The sequence below is a fragment of the Elephas maximus genome, chromosome 21 (genome assembly GCF_024166365.1).
Source record: "Elephas maximus indicus isolate mEleMax1 chromosome 21, mEleMax1 primary haplotype, whole genome shotgun sequence".
In the NCBI taxonomy this organism is placed as follows: domain Eukaryota; kingdom Metazoa; phylum Chordata; class Mammalia; order Proboscidea; family Elephantidae; genus Elephas; species Elephas maximus.
Genome location: NC_064839.1, coordinates 17,212,461 through 17,235,091, shown reverse-complemented (window position 1 = coordinate 17,235,091; position 22,631 = coordinate 17,212,461). Strand labels below are relative to the sequence as shown.

Here is a 22,631-nt window from a genome sequence, read left to right as displayed (position 1 = left end):
CCGTGAGGATGGCACAGGACCAGGCGGCACTTTGTTCTGTTGTACACAGGGTTGCTATGAATTGGAACCGACTCAATGACACCTAGCAACAAATTTTGTTTGGAAGTCCCTGGGTGGTACAAAGAGTTTACATGCTCTGCTGCTAACCAAAAGGTTGGCAGTTTGAATCCACCCAGAGCCCACCTATCTCGGAAGAAAAACCTGGTGATTTACCTCCGAAAAACCAGCCATTGAAAACCCTATGCAGCACAATTCTACTCTGACACACGTGGGGTCACCACGAGTCAGAACTGACTTGATGGCAACTGGTACTGGTAATTTTATTTGGGGCAGCCATGTACCTGGTGAGAAAACTACATTTCCCAGCCTCCATTGCAGCCAGGCCTTTGGTACAGTGGAATTTGACAGATGGGCTTCTGGGAATGGCTTTTAATGAGGAGACACCCACCTGCTCTGTACCTTTTACCCTTCCCAGCATACAGACTGAACCCTGGATTACGGGAGTAGTGCTGCAGGTGGGGATTTTGTGATCATGAGGCAATCAACCATGACCATGAGGACGAACCCACAGGCTAAGGATGATGGAACGGAGAAAAAGACAGAGAGTCCAGGCCCCTGCTGGCCTTATGTAGCCCCCATGCCAGCCCTATGCTGCCTACCTCCAGGCATGACAAAATAAACACTTCACTGGTTTAAGCCACTGTGGTGGTGTTCTCAGTTGTCATTGAGTCAGCTCCGACTCATGGCACCCCATGTACAACAGAACAAAACATTGTCTGCTTCTGCACCACCTTCATGATCCTTGGTACGCTTGAGTCCATTGTTGTAGCCACTGTGTATTCTGAGTGCCTTCCAACCTAGGTTGCTCATCTTCCAATAGTATATCAGACAATATTCTATTGCCATCCAGAGGATTTTCATTGACTCATTTTCAGAAGTAGGTTGCCAGGCCTTTCTTCCTAGACCGTCTTAGTCTGGAAGTTCCACTGAAACCTGTCCACCATGGGTGACCCTGCTGGTATCTAAAAAATCAACGGCATAGCTTCCAGCATCACGGCAACACATAATCTACCAAGAATGACATGCTGGCCGACAGGTGGCAGTTCAATCTCTACGGATAGAGGTTTTCTATCGCTTTCAGCCTAAAGCAACCATATCTGATACATGCACAGTGAGGTACCCCTCTGCCAAGAAATTCCCGTGGCAAAATCCAATCAGGCTATAAACGAAGACCTTCAGAACTGGCCCAAGCTCCTCCCTCCTTACCCTGACTCACCCTGAAGCCCCACCAACAGCCAAGGCCCACCCACAATCTCCTTTCTACGACAATGCTCATGTTTCACTGCCTTTCTGCTTCCTGGAAAAAAAATCAAACATTCGTCATTTTATGTCCCTGACATAGTCTGGAACTTTCCAGAACATGTCAGAGGAACTATCCTAGTGGAGTCTGAAGGATGGAAAACTTGGAATCAGCTTCAGATCCATAGCATAAGCATGATTCATGGTTCATCTTTTCAACTTCCCCAAAATGTTATTCTACCTTCCAAGACGACCACTGACTCTAACATCTAGAACTCAAATGCACTTTAAAATTACAAAACTACTATTATTATTACTAGTAGTAATAGCAGTAGTCGTCACAGTAGTCCTGCTACAATTATAATTTAACATTTATGGAGCACTTACACCAATGCCAGGAACTATATCCAGCTCTTTACAAACATTACCTCATTTAATTCTGACAACAATGTTTAATCGTCAGAAGCATTCTTACCCTCATTTCACAGGTGAGAAAACAGAGACCCAGAGATTTTATAGAACTGCCTCAAACGACAGCCAGGACTTGAATCTCAGTCTGCTTGATACCAGCATCTGTGCTTTTAGCCATTATGCCACGCGTAGGCAGAAAACAAACAAATTAAGTAATTAAGTAAAAAGAATTACCACCTATATGCCAGGCTCTGTAAGCAGCATGCCACTCAGTATGTACAAAGGCAAACACAATCAATCAATCAATCCTCCACCTCTGCTTTATTCATACAACCACTTCCATAAATGAGGCAGTTACCTGCCTCCCCAGACCAGGGACTTCCCAAACTCACCAGAGCTCTTCCAGTACCATGTTCTTTTCTAACATCCGTGCTAAAGCTTGGGCACCCACACTGCCGATGCTGTTCCCCACCAGGCTGGGCAAGATCATGAAACAAAAACACATCAGAGAAGGCAGGAACCTCAAAGATAAGCACAAATGCACAGAGAGCAAAATGCACAGCACACATAACCCATTCTCCTCGTCTGCTCCATTCTAGGCATCACTAATTGATTACAGGGCTCTTTCTCATTACGTCCAGATGCAGCCTTGGAATCCTTCCCAAATTAATGGACTGGAGTTGGCCCTTGAAGTACAATGTATCTGGCTCAACCCAAGGTCTTCAATTCACAAGTAGGGAATCAAGCATAAGCATGATTTTATGATTCATCTTTCATGGTTCATCTCTGAGAGGGGAAGGGACATCTCCAAAGTCACTTAGAAACATTCAAGAGCCTCAACTTCAAATTCTTCACCCCACTGCCTAACATCCAAACCCCTTGCTGCTGAGTCAATTCCAACTCGTAGTGACTCTATGAGACAGAACAGAACTTCACTATCGAGTTTCCAAGGAGCGGCTGGTGGATTCAAACTGCCAACCTTTGGATAGCAGCCGAGCTCTTAAATACTGCGTCACCAGGGCTCCCTGACTAACATAAAAACCCATTGCCATTGAATCGATTCCAACTCACAGCAACCCTATAGGACAGACTAGAACTACCCCTAGAGAATTTCCAAGGAGCACCTGGTAGATTCAAACTGCCAACTTTTTGGTTAGCAGCCATAGTTCTTAACCACTACGCCACCAGGGTTTCCCTGACTAACACAGGAGTGTAAAAATGAAGTTCAAAGACCTTCAAAACTGGCCCAAGCTCCTCCCTCCTCACCCTGACTCACTCTTAGCTTACCTGAGCCACTTCAAGCTCTGATGGTCACTCAAGGCTTCAGCCAAGGCCTGGGCACCCTTGTCACCCACCCTGTTGCCCCAGAACCTGAAAAGACCAACAAAGTCAACAGATAGTTAGCGAGCTCCTGCTATGCACTAACACTATTCTAAGCATACACTAACAGTGTGCCCTGCTGTCTGCAGCCACAGCCAGGGAAGCAGGACCACCCAGTCCCAAAGAGGCCTCACTGGGTCTCCCACCAGTACAGTGTACCTGCCTTCATCTTTTTGGCTGGATGGCCAAACTTCACTCTAATTTTTCTATAGCTTTAGATCACAAACTTGGAGAATATCAGAGGCCCATCCAGCCCATAACCCCAGAGACAGGGAACTCACGTGATTGTAACATTTTTCCTGACATTTCTTCAGATCTGCATCCTGGTAATTGCCACCCTGTGGTCCTTAATTATCCTCTGGGGCCACCCAGACAAGTCTAACTCGTCTTCTACAAGCCAGTTCTTTATCTCTTGCTCCTTCTTCACATACCTAATTCCTTCACGATGTCCGCTTCCTTCACCTTCTGGGTCACCCCCTCTGACCCACGATAGTTTGAAAGTATACTTGGTAAAAAGGTGGAACCCAGCTCCAATCTTCTGACCCAGCTATTTTACATGTGCAAATTTACTCTAGATATAAATGTGCACCAGTGAGAAAGATGGCTGAACTAAGGCGTTTCCTGCACTTTCACTCACTCGGTAAATGCTTATCGAGCTTTTGCCGTGTGCCAACACTGCTTCAGGCTCCAGGGATACAACGCTGAAATAGCAAAACAACCTGGAAACAGCCTAAGTGTGGATCAACAGAAAACCCATTGCTGTACAGTCAATTCTGACGCGTAGCAACCCTAAAAGACAGAGTAGAACTGCCCCATAGGGTTTCCAAGGAACAGAATCAACAGAGGACGTTTACATAGATCACGGACATCCACCCAGTGGAATAAGGTCATAATAATATGAAGATGCTTATTATGTATTGTTAAACAAATAAAAAAAAAAAAAATGCAAGTGACCCTGCTTGGCGTTTTCAGCACAGTGCCTGGTCCAGAGAAGGTGCCTTAATAAATATGTGTTCCGAGACAAACGAACACCCTAGACACGACCTGAAGCAGGAAATAGCATAGTAGGGCTGTGGCCACCTTTGTTGTAGACACTGTGCTGCTACTCGCTAAGCTTGAAAAAGGTGCTGATTTCTCTAGCAAGAATCCTGCTCCTGGATCAAAGTGTGCTTTGTGGGCAGCAACTTGCCTACCTGTAAAATGGGTCACAGCACCTGGGCCCTAAGATTATTCTCGCTTCCAACAGTCTCAGATTCTAAACCCCTCAGTTCTTATCAAATGGATCCCGGTCCAGGGTGTGACAGGACAGGAGAGGGACTCTCAGGGACTGCCTGGGTGCAGCCCTGGGGGCAATTACTCTGCCAGCAAATAGAGGAAGCCCATCTGGGTCCCTGCAGTCTACAGGACCAACCTTTCAGCCTGAGTCTGACTCCCTCCCCTCCCTGATAAGCCTAATAGGGCCCCACACAACCAAGGGCTCTGAAGGACCCAGGACAGGCTCCTGCCACCCTGGGTCCATCTCCACCCTCCCCACCTCCTTCTCTTCCCCAGGTCCGTGGTTCTCACCCTGGGCATCACCTCCCCTGGGAGCTTTCCGAAACCACTGATGCCTGGGCCCCGCACCGATTGCAGTCGAGTCGAGGAGCCTTGCTGGTGCATGGTTAAGAGCTTCGCTGCTAACCAAAAGGTTGGCAGTTCAAATCCTCCAGCCACACCTTGGAAACCCTATGGGGCAGTTCTAATCTGTCCTATAGGGTTGCTATGTGTCAGAATTGACTCAATGGCAACGGGTTTGTTTTTTTTGATTTGGGCCTTACACCCAGGTATTTCCATTGAATGGGTTTTAGTCATAGGTGGGACCCAGGCAACGGTGTACTTTAGAAGCTTCCAGGTGATTCCAAAGCGGAGACGCACAGCCCTAAGTGCCCAAGGACCAGAGGGCTTCCTGTCACCAGCTCATGGGCCCTGCCTGCCCCAGCCCTGACATCCTCAACTTCCTGTTTATCAGGAGAAAAAGCACTGAAGCAGCCAAGGCCCACCCACTCTCTCCCTGGCTCACCCTCCCCACTGTAGCCTGGGCACCTCTAGGGGCTGCTGGCTGAAGAGCTTTACCTGCCCCTAAGTCCTCCAATGCCCAAGCCCCTCCATGCAGCCCCTCGACCCCACTGCCCAACCTACCCCAGAAACTGGAGGGAGCAGTTGTCTCGGAGCCCCTGGGCCAGCACCTCAGCCCCCACAGCAGTGATGTGGTTATTTCCCAGCCTGGAAGGAAGACAGGGGAGGCTGAGGGACCTTCATGCCCTGAAGTCCCCCGGGGTGCGGTGGGAAAGGGCATCCTGGACAGAGACACGTGGGAAGAAAGCTGTGGGGGCCTCTCCTTGCAGATGTGGGACCCGTGCTCACACTCAGGGGCAGCGTAGTGCATGCTGTACACGCTGGGCAAGCTTACTCAACCTTATGTAACTGCTAACTCGCCGTCATCTTCCACCAGCAAAGGCAAAGGGGCAGGGGCTGCTGTGCACAGCAACGTGACAGGTACAGGCAGGAGCCACCGTAGGCAGCTGTCCTGGGAGGTGGCTTTCCCGAAGGGCGAGGCCAGGTTGTGGAGGGTGATTTGCTGCTCCACCTTTATCTCCTGTCTCAGCACCTGCTGACACTAGACCCCAGCGAGCCTCCTACAGCTTCCCAGAGCTGCTGTTGCTGCAGGCAGCATCAACCTATTAGAAGGGAGTCAGGGCAGGCCCAGGCAGCTGGGAGGGAGCTTGCCTGCCAGAAAGGAGGGATCCTCTGAGCCTTCCCGGTGGGCTCCGTGCCAGCCCCAGGAGGGGCAGTTGGAGAGGGAGGGCCTCAGGAAAGCAGCCAGGCCAGGGGAATCTCAGCAAGGGAGGCAGCTGTTGTTGTTAGTGGGAAGGCAACTTCTGGTGACTCCACGCACAACAGAACAAAATGTTGTCCAGTCTGGTGTCATCCCCATGAACACTTCTTCAGCTATGAGGGCTAAAGGTCAAAGGGCAGAGCACCAGTCCAAAGTTTGCTGGGGAAGTCACAGTATTAGAGAAACCCTGCTCAAAAGGAGACCAGTTTAAAACAAAAAACAGTTGCCATCAAGTCGACTCTGACTCATGGCGACCCCATGCGTGTCAGGGTAGAACTGTGCCCCATAGGATTTTCAATGGGTGATTTTTCAGAAACAGATCACCAGACCTTTCCTCCGAGGCACCTCTGGGAGGACTCAAACCTCCAACCTTTTGGTTAGCAGCCGAACACATTAACCCTTCGCACCACCAGACTCCCAAAAGGACACACTGCACCTGAATTCAGCCTGAAGGCCATGATCCCTGTGTGGACCGAGCCAGGGCTGAAGCTGGCGCAGACTGACTCAGCTGTTGGGGAAAAACCATTTCTGGGGAACAGGGAAGCCCAAGGCTTACCTCAATGCCAAGAAGTTCTGCTTGCGCGCAAGTAGCTCGGCCATGGAGCGTGCACAGCCGTCAGTCAATTTGTTGTTGAACAGGCTGGGAAGTTCCGGGAGGGAGGAGACATTGAGATAAGGAACAAAGGACAGTGACCACCCAAGCAGGGCAGCCTCTTCCCTCAGAACAGGAGTCCCCCTGCACCCTCCAGCCACGCAAACACCCATGCCCAGCCCATTACTCCTGCACACCTGCCCCGGCCTGGAGTGAGGCTGGGTGCGCGGGGCCCAGTGTCCACTTAGTCAGTCTAGCCTGACTTACGCTAATTTCTGCAGCTGCTCGAAGTGAAGAGCATGCTCAATGAGCTTGCAGATGCCTCGGTCTGAGATATTGTTGTCCCGCAAGCTAAAAAAGACAAAAGAAACACATTTGAAAGTGGAGCTGGTAAGAAAGGTAGAAAAAAATGAACAACCTCCCCAAAGAAATGCCTGCAAGGACTGAGCACCCAGGAAAAGTGGAGACTCCCTCATCCTTGGCCAGGTGACTGACCAGTATAGCATGGTGGGGAACAGTCCAGGAAATGGAGACCCAAAACCCCACTAAAGAACCCTAGAATCCTTGGAGAAGTCACTGATCTCATTTGAAGTGCTGTTTCCATCTCTGTAAAAGAGAAGCTGGCAGCATTATGAACACCTGGTGCCTGGTACGAGCTACCTGTAATCAGGGTTGCTGGCATCTATGTTCCGGCTGCTGTTCTAAGTATGTCACAAATCACCCATTGCCATCGGGTCGATTCCGACTCATAGAGACCCTGTCTAATGGAGTAGAACTGCCCCATAGGGTTTCCCAGGCTGTAAATCTTTACAGAAGCAGATTGCCACATTTTTCTCCCAAGGAGTGGCTGGTGGTTTCGAACCACTGATCTTTCCGTTAACATCCAAGGCCTTAAGCACTGCTCCACCAGGGCTCCTGGCACTTCACAAACAGTAAATTTATTTAATCCTCACAACAACCTCTTGTAGTAGGTACTATTTTCACATCCCTTACGGAGAAGGAAACTGAGGCCCAGACAAGTGAAGTAACTTGGGAAAGGTTCACAGCAAGTGAAGGGTTTGAGCCCAGGCAGCCTGGCTCCAGATCCCACTCTGCCCTGGTGATGCAGTGGTTAAAGTGTTCAACTGCCAACCGAAAGGCCGGCGGTTCAAAACCACAAGGGGCTCCACAGGAGAAAGATGTGGCGGTCTGCTTCCGTAGATTTACGGCCTTGGAAACCCCAACGGGGTTGCTATGAGTCGGAATCGACTCGCCAGCAGTGGATTTGTTTTGTTTTGTTTTTTTGGAGTGGGCCATGAAATCAATTTTGACGGTCCGGAGCAGCATTGCTTTTAAATGAAATAGAACAGAAGCCAAGAGCAGAGCATGTCAGAGGTAATAAGGTAACATCACTTCATGAAGTTTCGGTTTATAGTTTTACATGCATCCTCTCTCTCTCTCTCTCTCCCTGTGGGCTGCAGTCAAAAAACTTTGAAGGCCACCACCCTAGAGTCAGACGCAGAGTCTAAAGAGACCTATAGACGTGTGTACAGGGTTTCCCGGAGGCTGAGGATTTCGGTTGGCATGGCAACAGCTCAAGTGGGAGAGAAGCAGCTTAGTGCTGTGGGAGAGGAGTCTCACTCCCTCCCTCTCCCTCTCTCTCTCTCTTTCACACACACACACAGGAAATGCCCACACAGCAACCTCATGGCTGTTTCCACCAGCCCCCTGCTACAGTGTCAGCAATTCTGCCATGTGTACACGTGTAGAACCTGGTCAAGGACTTCAGTTGCTGATGAAAAGCCAAGCTGGTTCAGGCACACTAGTATTTTCTGTGTGTCCTCTGGACCACCAGTCTCAGAATCACCAGGGATGTTTGTTAAAAATACAGATTCCCAGGCCCGCACAACAGACCTCCTGAATGGGAATCACTGGGAGCAGGCCCAGGAAATCTGTGTCTCAACCAGCACCTTCGCACACTACAGCCTGAGACCCATGAACTGGGACCGGATCACCCTCACCCTACCCTGAAACAGAGACTAACCCCCAGCCTCTGCCCAGCCCTCCTGTAGGCTGTGGGGGTCACGTGGGCATTCCTAACCCAGGAGAGATGATCCCTTTGAGAATTCCAGGGGTGGAGTGGCCACTGAGGGTCACCCAGCACAGGGGCTCCTGGCCTCTTGGGTTTCAGGGACCCCTTTGAGAACCTGGTGAAAACTATGAATCCACTACCCAACAAAATGGACATTCATATTTTTATCAGGAAAAGGGCCCCTACAGAGAGGTCCCAAAATTCCCAAGTCAAAATACCATGATTCTTCCCTCTTAGGGAAATGGGGGTATTGTGCTTGTCATCCTCCGTTGGCCCTGCCAGGTCTACTCTCCCCCTTACCTCCCCTGCTTTCTGTCCTGGAGGCTGAGCCACATGGACCACGTTTCTGGCCCCCTATTGGGCTTCAGCACTGGCAGAAGGCAGGAGCGAGGGCCGAGTGAGGGATTTATTCCCTCAGATCTGCCCTTCCAGGTTGCCGCAGCCACAGTTCCTATCAGGCAGTATCCTCCATGCCTTCGTCTCAGGGTTCTAACCACCACTCCCATCCTCCCCCTGGTGCCATGACCACCCCAGGGCCTGTGCTGTCCCTCCGTGCTCTCCCGACTCTTGTCCACACCTTTGCTGGCAGTCCCTTTGTCAACTCTCCTCAAATCATCCAATTTCTCAGTGTGTCATGTTTCCTCCAAGCCCCTGACTGGACTATTCATATGTATCATATTATATAGTAACTTAATTATGTATAATATTTATATTAATAATTTATAATATGGAGTTCCCCGGTGGTGCAAAAGGTTAATGCATTCTGCTGCTACCCAAAAGGGCTGATGGTTCAAGTCCACCTAGAGGCACCTCGGAAGAAAGGCTTGGCAATCTGCTTTGAAAAACCAGCCACTGCAAATCCTATGGAGCACAGTTCTACTCTGACACAGGTGGGGTCGCTGTGAGTTGGAACTGACTCCACGGCAACTAGGTTATATATATTATGTTATCATTTGCTTAGTAAAGTAGAGGGTCAGCAAAAAAGAGGATGACCCTAAACAAGATGGAATGACATGGTGGCTGCAACAATGGGCTCAAACATAGCAACAACTGTGATGGCTCAGAATCGGGCAGTGTTTCTTTCTGTTGTACATAGCTAGGGTTGCTCTGAGTCAGAACCAACTCATGACACCTAGCAACAACAACGTTATTATTACATTATATTTATAAAGTTATGGTCGTGGTTCCTATTTAGCTGACAACAGTTTCTAGTAGAGATCCATGTGTTTGCTCCCCAGAGGAAAAGGATCTTGCTGCTTTGCATCAGACTACATGCCATCCTAATATAATCACGGGAAACCCTGGTGGCCTAGTGGCTAAGAGTTCAGCTGCTAGCCAAAACGTCAGCAGTTCAAATCCACCAGGCGCTCCTTGGAAACCCTATGGGGTAGTTCTACTCTGTCCTATAGGGTCACTATGAGTCAGAATCGACTTGACAGAAATGGGTTTGGTTTTTGGTTTTAATATAATCAAGAAGTCTGTCCCTTGTTTAGGATCAAATAAGGTTATCTGGGGTAGACCAAAAACCCTGGGAGGCTATGAGTAGATTTCAACTCTTAGCTACAATTTCTGCTTTCTCAGAGGTTACAGACAAGGATCAGGACATTCCCTTTCAAGGCTGCCAGGGAAGTTGGGGAGCTGGGCGTGCTCTCTGCCCTGCCCGTCCCAAGACATGCTGAGGCACAGGCCTTCCAAAGGGGAAACCCTTTCAGACAGGAAGCTGAAAGCAGCATGGATAATGCCATAGTGTTTAACACTGCCCTATGCAAGGAACCGAAGGTCAGTTTCAACTCTGCAGCTGCTTTCTCTCTCTCACACTAAAACCAAACCAAACCCGCTGCCGTTGAGTCAATTCTGACTCATAGCAACCTATATGACAGACTAGGATTGTCCCTTAGGGTTTCCAAGGAGCAGGTGATGGCTTCAAACTGGTGACCTTTGGTTAGCAGCCAAGCTCTTAACCACTGTGTCGCTGGGGCTCCTTCTCTCTCAGCATCCTGAAATTCCCACCACGATGGAATTTTAAAGTCTTGGATAGGGCACAAGTCACCTCTGACCTGGGGTAGATCCTAAGACAGTCACATATTACACAAAACTGTGCCATGACTTCAGGGTTTACACAGAGCCCCTGAAGCCCATCCACAGATCACAGCTGACTCGGGGGGAGCAGGGAGCCTGTGACCATAAAGATTTGATTTTTGAATTCTGGCTCTGCCGTTTCCTGTGCAACCCTGAACAAGTTACTTTGCTTCTCTGAGCCTTACCACTGAGGATACCTGTTGCTGTCAAATCAATTCCGACTCATGACAACCCCTCATGACAACAGAGTAGAACTGCTCCATAAGGTTTTCTTGGAAAATTCTTACATAAGCAGGTCACCAGGTCTTTCTTCCACAGTGCCACTAGGTGTGTTTGAACAGCCAGCCTTTAGGTTAATAGTCAAGTGAAAACTGTTTGCACTACCCAGGGACCTACACTGAGGATAACAGGGATAATAATGCCCCTGCCTACAGTCCGGGGTGGTGGAAGAGATTCAAGGAGGTAATTCTGGGAAGTGCACAGCACCATGCCTGGCCCACAGGATGCATTCAATAAGTTACAGATACTGTTATCACCCACCACCCACTGTCAGTTTGTCATACTATGGTGTCTTGCATATTGCTATGATGCTGGAAGCTGCTTCACCAGTATTTCAAATATTTCAAATACCGGCAGGGTGACCCATGGTGGATGGGTTTCAGTGGTGCCTCCAGACCAGGACAGACTAGGAAGAAAGGGCTGGCAATCTACTTCAAAAAATTAGCCAACGAAAACTTATGGACCACAACAGAATACTGTCTGACTGGCTTGCTTTGGACATGTCATCAAGAGGGATCAATTGCTAGAGAAAGACATAGTGTTTGATAAAACAGAGGGCCAGCGAGGGTGAGGGAGATGGCCCTCTTGGTGAGATGGATTGACACAAAAGCCATAATGACACGAGGATGACGAAGGAGCAGGCAGCACTTCCTTCTTTTGTACATAAGGTCACCAGGAGTTGGAAGTGACTCACTGGCAGTAAACATCAACAACACTGTTATCACATAATCAACACCAGGGCAGCTAACAAAAACATTGTAGAGGGGGGAAAACTAAGGCCCAGACTGGGGAAGGCCTGGTCTGGCCCAGAGGAGGGGTAGCAGAACTGGCTGGGGCTGGACTGGTCTCCTGGACCCCAGCTCAGTGCTCCAGCCCCTGCACCTCCACGGTGGCATTCCTGCCACACTCCGCTGGCATCACCCAGCAACACTCACTAGAGAGCTTTGCAGACACCGAGGCAAGGCAGCAGCTGCTCCACGCCGATGTCACCCACAGAGTTGTAGTCCAGCTGCAGGGCCACGGGCTGCCGGAGGTGCTGCAGTGCAAAGGCCAGGGCCGCACACTCGGCGGGGCCCACGCCACAAAACGTCAGCTTCAGGTGCTCAACGTCCAGCCCACGCACGGCCTCCCGGGCCAGCCGCTCCTCCTGCATCTCGTACAGGCTCCGGATGAGCCAGAGGAAGCCGGGCATGGCGTGCATGCTCTTGGCCTCACCCGGCACGCCGGGCGGGATGGAGTGGAAGTACTTGCGGAGGCTGCGGGCCAGACACCACCGGGCGCAGGTGTGGCGCTGGAGCAGGGCCTTCTCGGACGCCTGACACTCGGCCAGCAGGCCCCGGTGCTCCCGGGACAACAGCCCTGCCAGGAAGGCCGCCGTAATCTGGAGGTTGTGCGGCTCGGCCTTCTGCAGCCAAGCCACCACGCTGCTCTCCTTGCTCTCAGAGCGCTGGATGCATAATGCGGGCAGCAGCCTGGCCAGCAGAGAGCCACCTGTCCTGCAGCAATTAAAGAGGTGTCTGAGCGTGGTGGGCGGCAGGTCAGAACTTAACACGAGGTAGAACGCGGCAAAAAAGCACTGGAAAGTGATGTGCAAGAACTCCAGGGGCGCCGAGCTGCCCAGTACAACGCTTTTGGCACGTACCAGGAAGCCCAGGGCAATGTCGTCAGTGTCCACCTGTGCAGCCTGGAGCTGCTTGGCTGAGAACACATAGCAGCACGTGCCCAGGCCCCAGAGAGCCAGGTGGCCCAGGCGCAGGAGTGTGGGGAGCCTGCCTCGAAGGAGGCTGGGACCCGGGCCACAGGGGTCTGTGTCTGGTGGGGAGGTATGAAGCAGAAAGTGCTGCAGGATCAGCAGGTACATGTCCGTGGTGGTCTTCAGGGAGCCCCCGCCCTGCAATAACAGCTCCTGGTGGCATCTGGACACGATCCACGAGAAGACAGGGAGGTAGCACAAACCATGCAAGGCTGAGGTGGCTTTGAGCAGGCAGATGAGACGGTCTGCCACCCCCGGCTCCCGATGGTGCCTCCGCATGTACAGCTCGATGCCCTCCTCCGAGAAGCCCCTGAGGTGGAGCTCCCTGCAGACGTACTTCCGGAGAAAGGCCGTCACCGCATCCGGACGGCTGGTCAGCACCTTGCGGGCGTTCTTCAGCAGGTTGCCCTGCAGAAGGTTGAAGAGCAGATTCTGGACGGATGTGGGGTCGGTCGGAGAGCAGTGGCGCTCACGATCGGTGAACCTGAACCTGAACTCGTCGAAGCCATCAAAGGTGAGCAGCACGCGGTCAGGGTGGTCAAGGAGGAACTGGAAGACATCCTGCTGGCCAACGTCGGGCCAGCAGCAGTGTTCAAAGAGCAGCGTCCGTACCGACAGGGGTTTTGCCACACACTGCAGCTGCCGGCAGCTGAATGGGAAGACGAAGAGAAACTCCTGGAAGTCCCGGCCTGCAGCCCACAGGAAGTGCAGCTGCTGCAGGAGTGTGCTCTTGCCACTGCCCGCCTCGCCCACCACCAGCACCGTGTCTGCATCTTCATTGAGACAGCCCTGGGAGCTGAAGAGCTCCTCCAGGCCCAGGGTGGCCGGGCTCTGCTGAGGGGGTCCGGCCATGCCGATATTCGTCCGCACCTCCAGGACATTCTCCGTGTATATGTCTTCTAGGCAAAGGTTCTCCGCCCCATCATAGGTACTCAGGAAGCGAGACTGAGCAGATACCGTGCTCTTCAGCTTGGACATGTACTTCTTACATGCGGCATCTGGGAGACAGCAAAAGATAAATGAGGGGGTCCATGTCAAACATGGGACCTGAATAGAGAGTGGGCTGCGTAGGGGAACTCACAAGCTGGGGGACTTTGAGGCCTGTCACGTAATCTCTCTAAGCCTCAGTTTGCTCACCTATAGAGTGGAAGAAATAATGGTCCCTACTTTATAAGGTTCTTACATGGATCAACTAAGATAATCTGTGTCAAACACTGAATCTCTTGGTGGTATAAATGGTTAGCATGCCCGGCTGCTAACTGAAAGCTTGGAGATTTAAGCCCACCCAGAAGTACCTCGGAAGAAAGGCCTGGCAATCTACTTCTGAAAAATCAGCCATTGAAAACCCTATGGAACACAGCTCTGCTCTGACACACATGGGGTCGCCATGAGTCAAAGTCAACTAGACGGCAACTGGTTAGTGGTTTCTGGTTATGACCTGTGCTTAGCAGAGTATCCAACACAAAGTAAATGCTGGAAAGAAATTAGCTACTGTCATTATTATTACTGACACCAGGAGCAGCTGTAGAAGATTTGAGGGAGCACTGGGCTGGGAGTCAGAAGACCTGTGTCTGAGGTTGGTCCTGTCACATTAATTGATAAGTCCCTTCACCACTCAGCCTCAGCTGCCTCTTTCTAAAAAGAAGGAGAAGGTTTAAGGGCTTAGGAGCCCAGCTTCTGAACTTAAACACACCTGAGTTTGAAACCTGGGTCCACCATTAACTTGGACAAGCCACTTAACCTTTCTGAGCTTCAGCCTTCTTATCTGTAAAAATGGGGACGACGACCTTATCCACCTTGTAGGATTGCTTCAGGAGGAAATAACGTAGACTAGAAAAGAATGCCTGACACAGAGCAAGCTCTTGATACTCACTCAAACCCACTGCTGTAGTCAATTCTGACTCATAGAGACCCTATAGGACAAAGCAGAACTGCCCCCTAGGGTTTCCAAGGCTGTAAATCTTTAGGGAAGCCAACTGCCACATCTTTCTCCCAAGGACTGGCTGGTGGGTTTGAAGCACCAACCTCTCAGTTAGCAGCCTAGTGCTTTAACCACTGCACCACCAGGGCTCCCTAAGCTCTCAATATATAGTGTTTTATGATCATTATTATCAATGGGTATGATAGGTAAAATAATGGACCCCCAAAGATGTCCTGGGGCCTATGACTATGTCACCTTACATGGCAAAAGGGACTTTGCAAATGTGATAAAGTTCAATGAGACGGAGAAATTACCTTGGATTCTCTGTGTGAGCCCATTGTAATCACAAGGGTCCTCAAAAGTGGAAGAGGGAGGCAGGAGAGGAGAGTCAGCGGTGATTAAGGAAGAACAGCTCAGAGATGCAACTTCGTTGGCTCCAAAGACAGAGGAAAGGGGCCAGGAGCCAAGAAATGTGGGTGGCCTCTAGAAGCTGGAAAGGGCAAGGAAACAAATCCTTCCCTAGACCCTCCAGAAAGGTGCATATTCCCACCTACACCTGATTTTAGCCCAGTGAGACCCATGTCGGATTTCTAACCTACAGAACTATAAGAACAAATTTGCATTAAGCCCCTAAGTTTGTGGTAGTTTGTTACAGCAGCAATACAGAACTAACATGGTGGGGGATTCACTGAGAGAATGAATCATATAAAATGCGAATGGATTTACATAAAAGTTAATTGCAACTTCACTGTAAGAATAACTGGAATAATAAAACATTATTACCAGGCTCATAATAATAGTAGGGATAAGAATCTCAAATAGGTTAAGAAGTGATGAGAGTGGATGACTAGGGATCCTAGGTCTCCAACAGGTTCAACAATGCCTAACACAAGCTCAAACTGCAGAATGTGCAGAGCGAAAGTGAATGGTGCAAGCCTCAAACTGGCAGCCCACGGACCACTCCGATCCCGAGGCATCTTGTATATGGTACACACAGCACTTTTTCAAAATCTCACTTACTTGCTAACTTTTCAAAACCATGGTGTTATGGGTTGAATTGTGCTCACCCCCAAGAAAGATATTTCGAAGTTCTAAATATCATGACTTTGCTTGGAAATAGGGTCTTTGAATATGTTATTAATTAAGGTAACATGAGATTATACCAGCGTAGGGTGGGCCCTAATCCTATCTGAGTGATGTCCTTTTTAAAGGGGAGAATAGACAGAGAGACAGAGGAAGGAGGCCATGTGACAGTAAAGCTGCAAGCCAAGGAACTCCTGGAGCTACCGGAAGCTGGGAGATAGGTATAGAACAGATCCTCCCTCAGGGCTCTCAGAAGGAATCAGCATGGCCGACACCCTGATCTTGGACCCTTGGCCTCCAGAACTGAGAGATAGTTTCTCTAAAAACTTTATTGTGCCATCCAGTTTGCTTCCCAGCCCTGAGAAACTAAGACACGTGGATTTCCCATACACATCTTAATTAAGCTTCTCTTGGAAAAAATAAGGTAAGATCTAGCAATACAGGAACCACACACCCAGATGGCATCATTGCTCTCCAGTTTGTCACGGCCCCAACTGTTTACACTTCCTGCTGGCGTCTGGATGGGACCTCAAAGATCATCTGAGTCTTCACTTCTCAGGAATTGACCAGGACACTCAGGCCCAGAGAGGCGAAGGGACCTCAAAGATCATCTGAGTCTTTACTTCTCAGGAATTGACCCAAAGACTCAAGCCCAGAGAGGGGAAGGGACTTGCCAAAGTCACATGGAGTGGTGGGTAGGCGGGCAGCCAGCAGAGCCTAGGCCGTCATACCAGGGCTCCTCTCCCCAGACAGCCTCTTCTGAGTCCTGCTAAGGGGTTGGCTTTCTGTAGTTCTAGATGCCACCCCCAGCAAAGAACTGCCCATGGAAGCCCCTGGCCAAACACCCATGAAGCAAGAAGGAGTCCCAAAGGAACTGGAACTGAGGGGTCACCCGGGTAACCCAGGCTGAGTACTCAGACACGATTCCCTGATCCTGTCTCCACTCTCTCATCCTCCTCATGCATTTCTCTCCAGCAAGAGTTCTCGCGAACAGGACGCCTGCTGCTTTTCTTATTATCTTGATACCAACATGAGCAAACCACTTCCTGTGACGGGATTCAGTTCCTCTTTCAGGAAATGGGGAAGCATTAGTCCAGAGACCCACGGTGGTGGGACCTCAGGGCGTGGTTCACCCCATCACAGGTCTCAGTGCCCCAACCAAGTGCTGAGCTGGGCCCACTTGGCTCATTTGTCCTCAATTCAAAGGCGGCCAGTTGCCTTTGAGTTGACTCTGACTCATGGCGACCCCATGTGTGTTAGAGTAAAACTGTGCTCCACAGAGTTTTCGATGGCTGATATTTCAGAATAAGATTGCCAGGCCTTTCTTCCAAGGAGGCTCTGGGTGGACTGGAACGGCCAACCTTTCGGTTAGCAGCCAAGCACATTAGCTGTTCGCACCATCCAGGGTCTCCCAACTTAAAGGCTACCAAATAGTTTTCACAGATGGCTCTTAGCATATCAAAGTTGTACGTATAAAGAAGAGCTGCCCTGTGTTTGCACTTCCTCTTTTGTTCCCAGAGCTGATGATCACTGCTGCTTTTACTGCTCTCCGGATATACCAGGAGTACTGAATAGAGACCATAAAATATATAACTTCCCCTCCAGTGCCCCGATTTCCAATGCAGGTTTCCCAACCATCACCAATAATATCAAAACTTTCCAGAAAAATTCTCTCTCATTTTAAAAACAATAAACACATGTCAATCATCACCTTTAAAAGTGTGGGGGATCTTACAGCATGGCACAGTTACAGTGCCCAGATGGCCAGCTCTACTTGTTGATACCAACCACAGATATTAGCAAGCCTATTAGCCTGGGCCCTGGGCTTGGGGCTGTACATCCCTGCCACACACTGATGTGTACATTCCTTTCTTACATGAGACAGTGCACGCTACACTGCCAAGCACAGGCTTCCTGCCATCTGTCCCCTCACCCTGCTCTGGGCTGCTCACTGTCCAGAGGGCAGGGATCAGGGTGATAAACCCATGTGCCAGGATCATGCACAGCTCAGCGGCCCTCCGTGCTGATAGGCCTGCCTTACAATAGTGCGGATGCAAGGCTCAGAGTGACAGGCTGTTACCCTGTATTTATAACTGAAGGTTCCTTCTCCCAACATAAGAGAAATACGTCCTGTCTAAAATCAGACCCATCTGCCCCTCCCTCATCACTTAACCTCCCAGCCTCAATTTCCACATCTGTAAAGCGGAGATAACAGCACTTACTTCTTGGGGTTATTGCAAAGGGCAGGAATGTCTGCTATGTACAGTGGCTATGCTCTCCAAGCCTCTCCTATTGCTGAGTCTGGACGGTGATCGTGGGCATGGAGGGATACCATGCTATCTAAATTCATTTGGTTCTGGAGTTCCTGTGAGTAGCTAATTTCAGAGATCAAGAAACACGAGCCCTGTCTCAAAAGGTGTATTTACTGGTCTCTACTCATCCAGAGCAAAAAAGAAAGAAGGAAACCAAAGGCTCAAAGAAGAAACTAGTCTATAGGACAAATAGTCTAGATGAACCATGGCCTCATCTACCCTGAGACCAGAAGAACTAGATGGTGCCTGGCTACAACTACTGCCCATTATGATCAGGGTCACAATATCTGGATACTGATAAAATACGAAAAAAATGTGAAACAGAACTTCGAATTCCTAAAAAAAAAAAAAAAACAGTCTTACTGGACTAGTTGAGACTGGAAGACTCCTCAAGACTATTGCCCTGAGATACAATTCAAACCTTGAACTGAAACTAACTCATGAAGTCATCTTATAGCTAAACGATAAATTGGCTCAAAAAATAATGAATATCACTCATCAGTACTGTGCACCTTTAGACAATCACCTATATAAGACCAAACTATCAACCATTACTTTAAAACATAGACGAGAATGTAAAGGGGCAGGGAAACTAGTTTAACGAAAATAAAACAACCAGAATGGAAATAATGAGAAATGTTCATATATTGTAAAGAATGTAACCAATGTCACTGAACAATTTGTGTAGAAATTGCCGAATGGGAACCTAAACTGCTGGGTAAACCTTCACTGAAAACACAATAAAATATTATTATTTTAAAAAAAATGTTTTATCTACATCTTTTTAGTATGGATAATGAGAATTTAGATAGCAAGGGAAACGAGTAGATAGCCTTTTAATAATACATGGTGGCTCCAATTATCATTACATAGTGTGGAAAGTAATAAAAGCTGATAAAAAATAAAACCCAACCCAACCCATTGCTGTTGAGTTGATTCCAACTCATGGTGACCCATATGACACAGAGTAGAGCTGCTCCATAGGGTTTTCTTGGCTATAATCATTACAGAAGCAGATCACCAGGCCTTTCTTCTCTGGTGCGGGTTGGTGGGTTTGAACCTTTGGTTAAGAGCAAACCGTCTGTGTTACCCAGGGACCTATAATAAGAGCTGATAACCCCATAAACGGTTGCTGTCGAGTTGATTCCAACTCACAGCGACAGCTGACTTTAAATGCTTTCATCCTCTTAATCCTCCCAAGAGCTCAGTGGGACATGTGGTATTATCCTTAGTATGAGGAAGCTGGGTCTCGGGGGGCTGGCATAGGCAGCGAGAGGGATTCTAACAGACTTACGCCTCACTGTGGAGTTTTTCCCCTTAACCATGAGTCTGTATGGCCTTCCTTCTCCTTTCTGATAAACTGAGACGAACGCACATATACCTTCAAAAGGCAGGGCCGATGGGACTGGTAATTCCTGAACATGCTGTAGAAGGAAGGCAGCCAATCCATTGGTCTTCACCGTGGCAAGATCCAGCAGCCTTCTTGCCTATGGGAAAATTGAATGCCATTATTTTTTCAGAAAGGCTAATGGAGAGGTGTGGGAAGGTTTCTACTGACAACTTCAATGTCATAGACATTGTTCTTCTACCACAATAAAATGACAGAAAAACAACCAAACAATAATATGAACTTAAAGAAATCAATACGATATTGGAGATGACTTGAATACATAGGTTCAATCTGATGCCCTGGTGAAATCCATTAAAACGGTGAATATTTTTTTTGAAAAGACAGAAAGCTACACGGATAGAGAGAACAAGAGAAGTGGTAACAGCGATAGATCCTGGAAGCTGGAAATCATTTGGAAGAAGGATGTTCCATTCAGTCTCATGGCTTGAAACGTCACCTCTGCTATGACTCTCGAACTTGGATCTCCAGCCTGGACTGCTCCCCTCCACCCTGCACTTGCTACCTCTGTGCCTCACAGACATCTTGAACTTCATGTATCCAAACCTGAACTCCTAGCCCCCCCACATACACACGCATCAAACCTACAGCCTTCCTCATCTCGGCTAATGTCAACGTTGGTCTTCCCTTTACTCAGCCTCAAGATTTTGGTGTGGCCCTTGAGGTCTCTCCTCTGCAATCCATCAGCAAATTCTGTTGTCTCTGCCTTCAAGGTGTATCCAGCACTGTCCCATAGAAATGCAACACAAGACACAAATGCAAAACACGTGTAGTTCTAAATTTTCCAATAATTAGCTGCTGTGGAGTCAACCCTGACTCATGGTGACCCCATGTGTGTCCAAGTAGAACTTTGCTCCATAGGGTTTTCAATGGCTGATTTTGTTCCGAGGCACCTCTTGGTAGACTTGAACCTCCAACCTTTAGGTTATCAGCCAGGCACACTGATTACCACCCAGGGACTCCAATTCTTCTAATAAAACTGCCTTTAAAAAAAATTTTTTTTAAACAAATGCAATTACATTTAACTATACATTTTCTTTAACTTAATATATCAAAAATATTATCATTTCACTTTGTAACCAATATAAAAAAATTAACGAGATATTTCACATTTCTTTTTTTCTTTCATACTAAGCCTTCGACATCTGGTACGTGTTTTGCACCTACAGCATCTCAGTGTAGACCAGCCATGTTTAACACACTCAGTAGACACACATGGCTGGTGGCGTCTATGCTGGATGCACAGCTAGAGAACCCTACCACTTCTCATCCCTCCCTCTACTCCTACCCTGGTCTAGGCCACCATCATGGCTCAGCTGGAAAACTGCAAACAAAGGCCACTGAACTGGTCTCCTTGCCTCTGTACCTGACCCCCCACCGTCTACTCTCAACACCACAGTCAGAGCTAAGCCTTTAAAAATAAAAGTCAGATCACATCACTCCTCTTTTACAAACGTCTCAACAGCTCCTCTACTTTCTCAGAGTAAAAAGTTAAGTCCAATAGTAACCTACAAGAACCAAAGCAGGCTGAAGCCCCTGTCTGTAACCATCCAGACCCCAGTTACTTCTCTAATCTCACCTCTTGCTCCTCTTCCCCAGCTCATCCACCAAGCACACTGGTCTCCTTGTTTCTAGAATACACCAGGCACTTCTGGGCCTTTGCCCTGGCTGTCCCCTCTGCCAGGAATTCTCTCCCTTCACTGTCTCCATGTCTTTGCTCAAATGTCACCTTCTCAGTGAGGACTCCCTGATCACTCTATTTAAAACCGCAATCACTTGCAATCCCCCGGGCCAACTCTCAACCCCCAAACGCCACTCTGTTTTCTGCAGCACTTAATGCCTTCTGACATACTCTGTAATTTGCTTCCTCTTGCTTATTGTCTACCTCCCCCACTGGAAGGTTAGCATCTCCAAAACAGGGACATCGGCCTATTTTGTTCCCTGCTGTGTCCCCAGCACCTGGAAGAGAGCCTGGCACAGGGAAAGCACTAGGGGCTTGCTGAATGAATAAGTGAATGGTAACAGACATAGAAGACACCAGAAAGCCAAGTCCTAAGCCAGCAGTGGAGAAGCTGAAAACCACATGATGTACATCCCAGAATCTGTAAAAGACTAGAACCGCCAGCATCTGGTACCCCTGGAATGGAAGAAAATGACTAAAATAAGGAGGACTGGGTCAAAGTGATTTATGAAAAAAAGATCTCTAGTTTCCCTCCCCCACTCCAAGCCACTGGCAACCACCTCTGGCCCATCGTGGCAAAAGTCTGGAGACTGATGTTCTAGAAAGGGTAAAACAGAGGCTTCCCAGACCGTGAGACGCCGGACACAATTAACGAGGTGGGTGTCGTACCCAAAGAGAGGGTTTAAATGACTATGGTGGTGCAGTGGTTAAGAGCTATGGTTGCTAACCAAAAGGTCGACAGTCTGAATCTACCACCCGCTCCTTTGGGAACCCCATGGGGCAGTTCTACTCTGTCCTATAGGGTCACTATGAGTCGAAATTGACTCGATGGCAACAGGTTTGCAGGTGGATGGTCATACAGCTGAAAGATCACTGCTGAGTAATCACTCAGCAAAATGAGTGCCAAATTCTGAGATTCCCACCACCACCATCGCCAACACCCAGCCCTCTCACCCACTGGACTCCAGAACTCTGGCAGTCAAACCTTTACACTGAGGCAGGAGGTTTATGAAGAAAAGATCTAAAGATGCACACACTTCTATTTCTCAAAAATTCCACAGTGAAACTCACAGTAGGCCAGTTTCACCTGCATGCTCAGAGTTTCCAATCAGTTTTAAAGTTCTCCATTTTAGTCATAAGCAGACAACAAAAGATTACCCTATATCCAAAGAAAACATCTTATATGGGAAAGAGAGACCAAACAAGTGGGGGAAAGAGACAAAAAGCTTATGCAAGGTGATAAAAGTTACCAAAAACAAACAAACAAACCTATCATTACAATCCTTAATAAAGAGAATATTGCACCCATAAAACAAGAACAAGATACTACAATAAAGGAACATTCAAAAATACCTCCTGGAAATTAAAGCCATGACAAGCAAAAATGAAAAACTCAACAGAAGGATTTAAAGACAAAGTTGAGAATACCATACAGAAAGTAAAGGAAAAAGATACAGGGATAGAAAACAGGAGAGAAATAAAAGGAA

General features: G+C 48.6%; 1 protein-coding gene across 4 annotated transcripts in view; it reads right to left on the bottom strand.

The window, feature by feature from the left end:
- Positions 1-22,631, bottom strand: part of NOD2 (nucleotide binding oligomerization domain containing 2) — a 45,585-nt gene that overhangs the window by 8,600 nt on the left and 14,354 nt on the right. For 3 of the 4 annotated variants that reach the window (XM_049864422.1, XM_049864421.1, XM_049864424.1), the window contains exons 3-9: positions 19,437-19,542; positions 11,922-13,737; positions 6,825-6,908; positions 6,522-6,605; positions 5,269-5,352; positions 2,998-3,081; positions 2,103-2,186 (exon numbers count right to left, since the gene is read on the bottom strand). In XM_049864422.1, the coding sequence (XP_049720379.1) occupies positions 2,103-2,186; positions 2,998-3,081; positions 5,269-5,352; positions 6,522-6,605; positions 6,825-6,908; positions 11,922-13,737; positions 19,437-19,542 (2,342 nt within the window). Of the gene's footprint in view, positions 1-2,102; positions 2,187-2,997; positions 3,082-5,268; positions 5,353-6,521; positions 6,606-6,824; positions 6,909-11,921; positions 13,738-19,349; positions 19,415-19,436; positions 19,543-22,631 lie in introns of those variants that run through there. The other variant, XM_049864423.1, reaches the window with a different exon arrangement.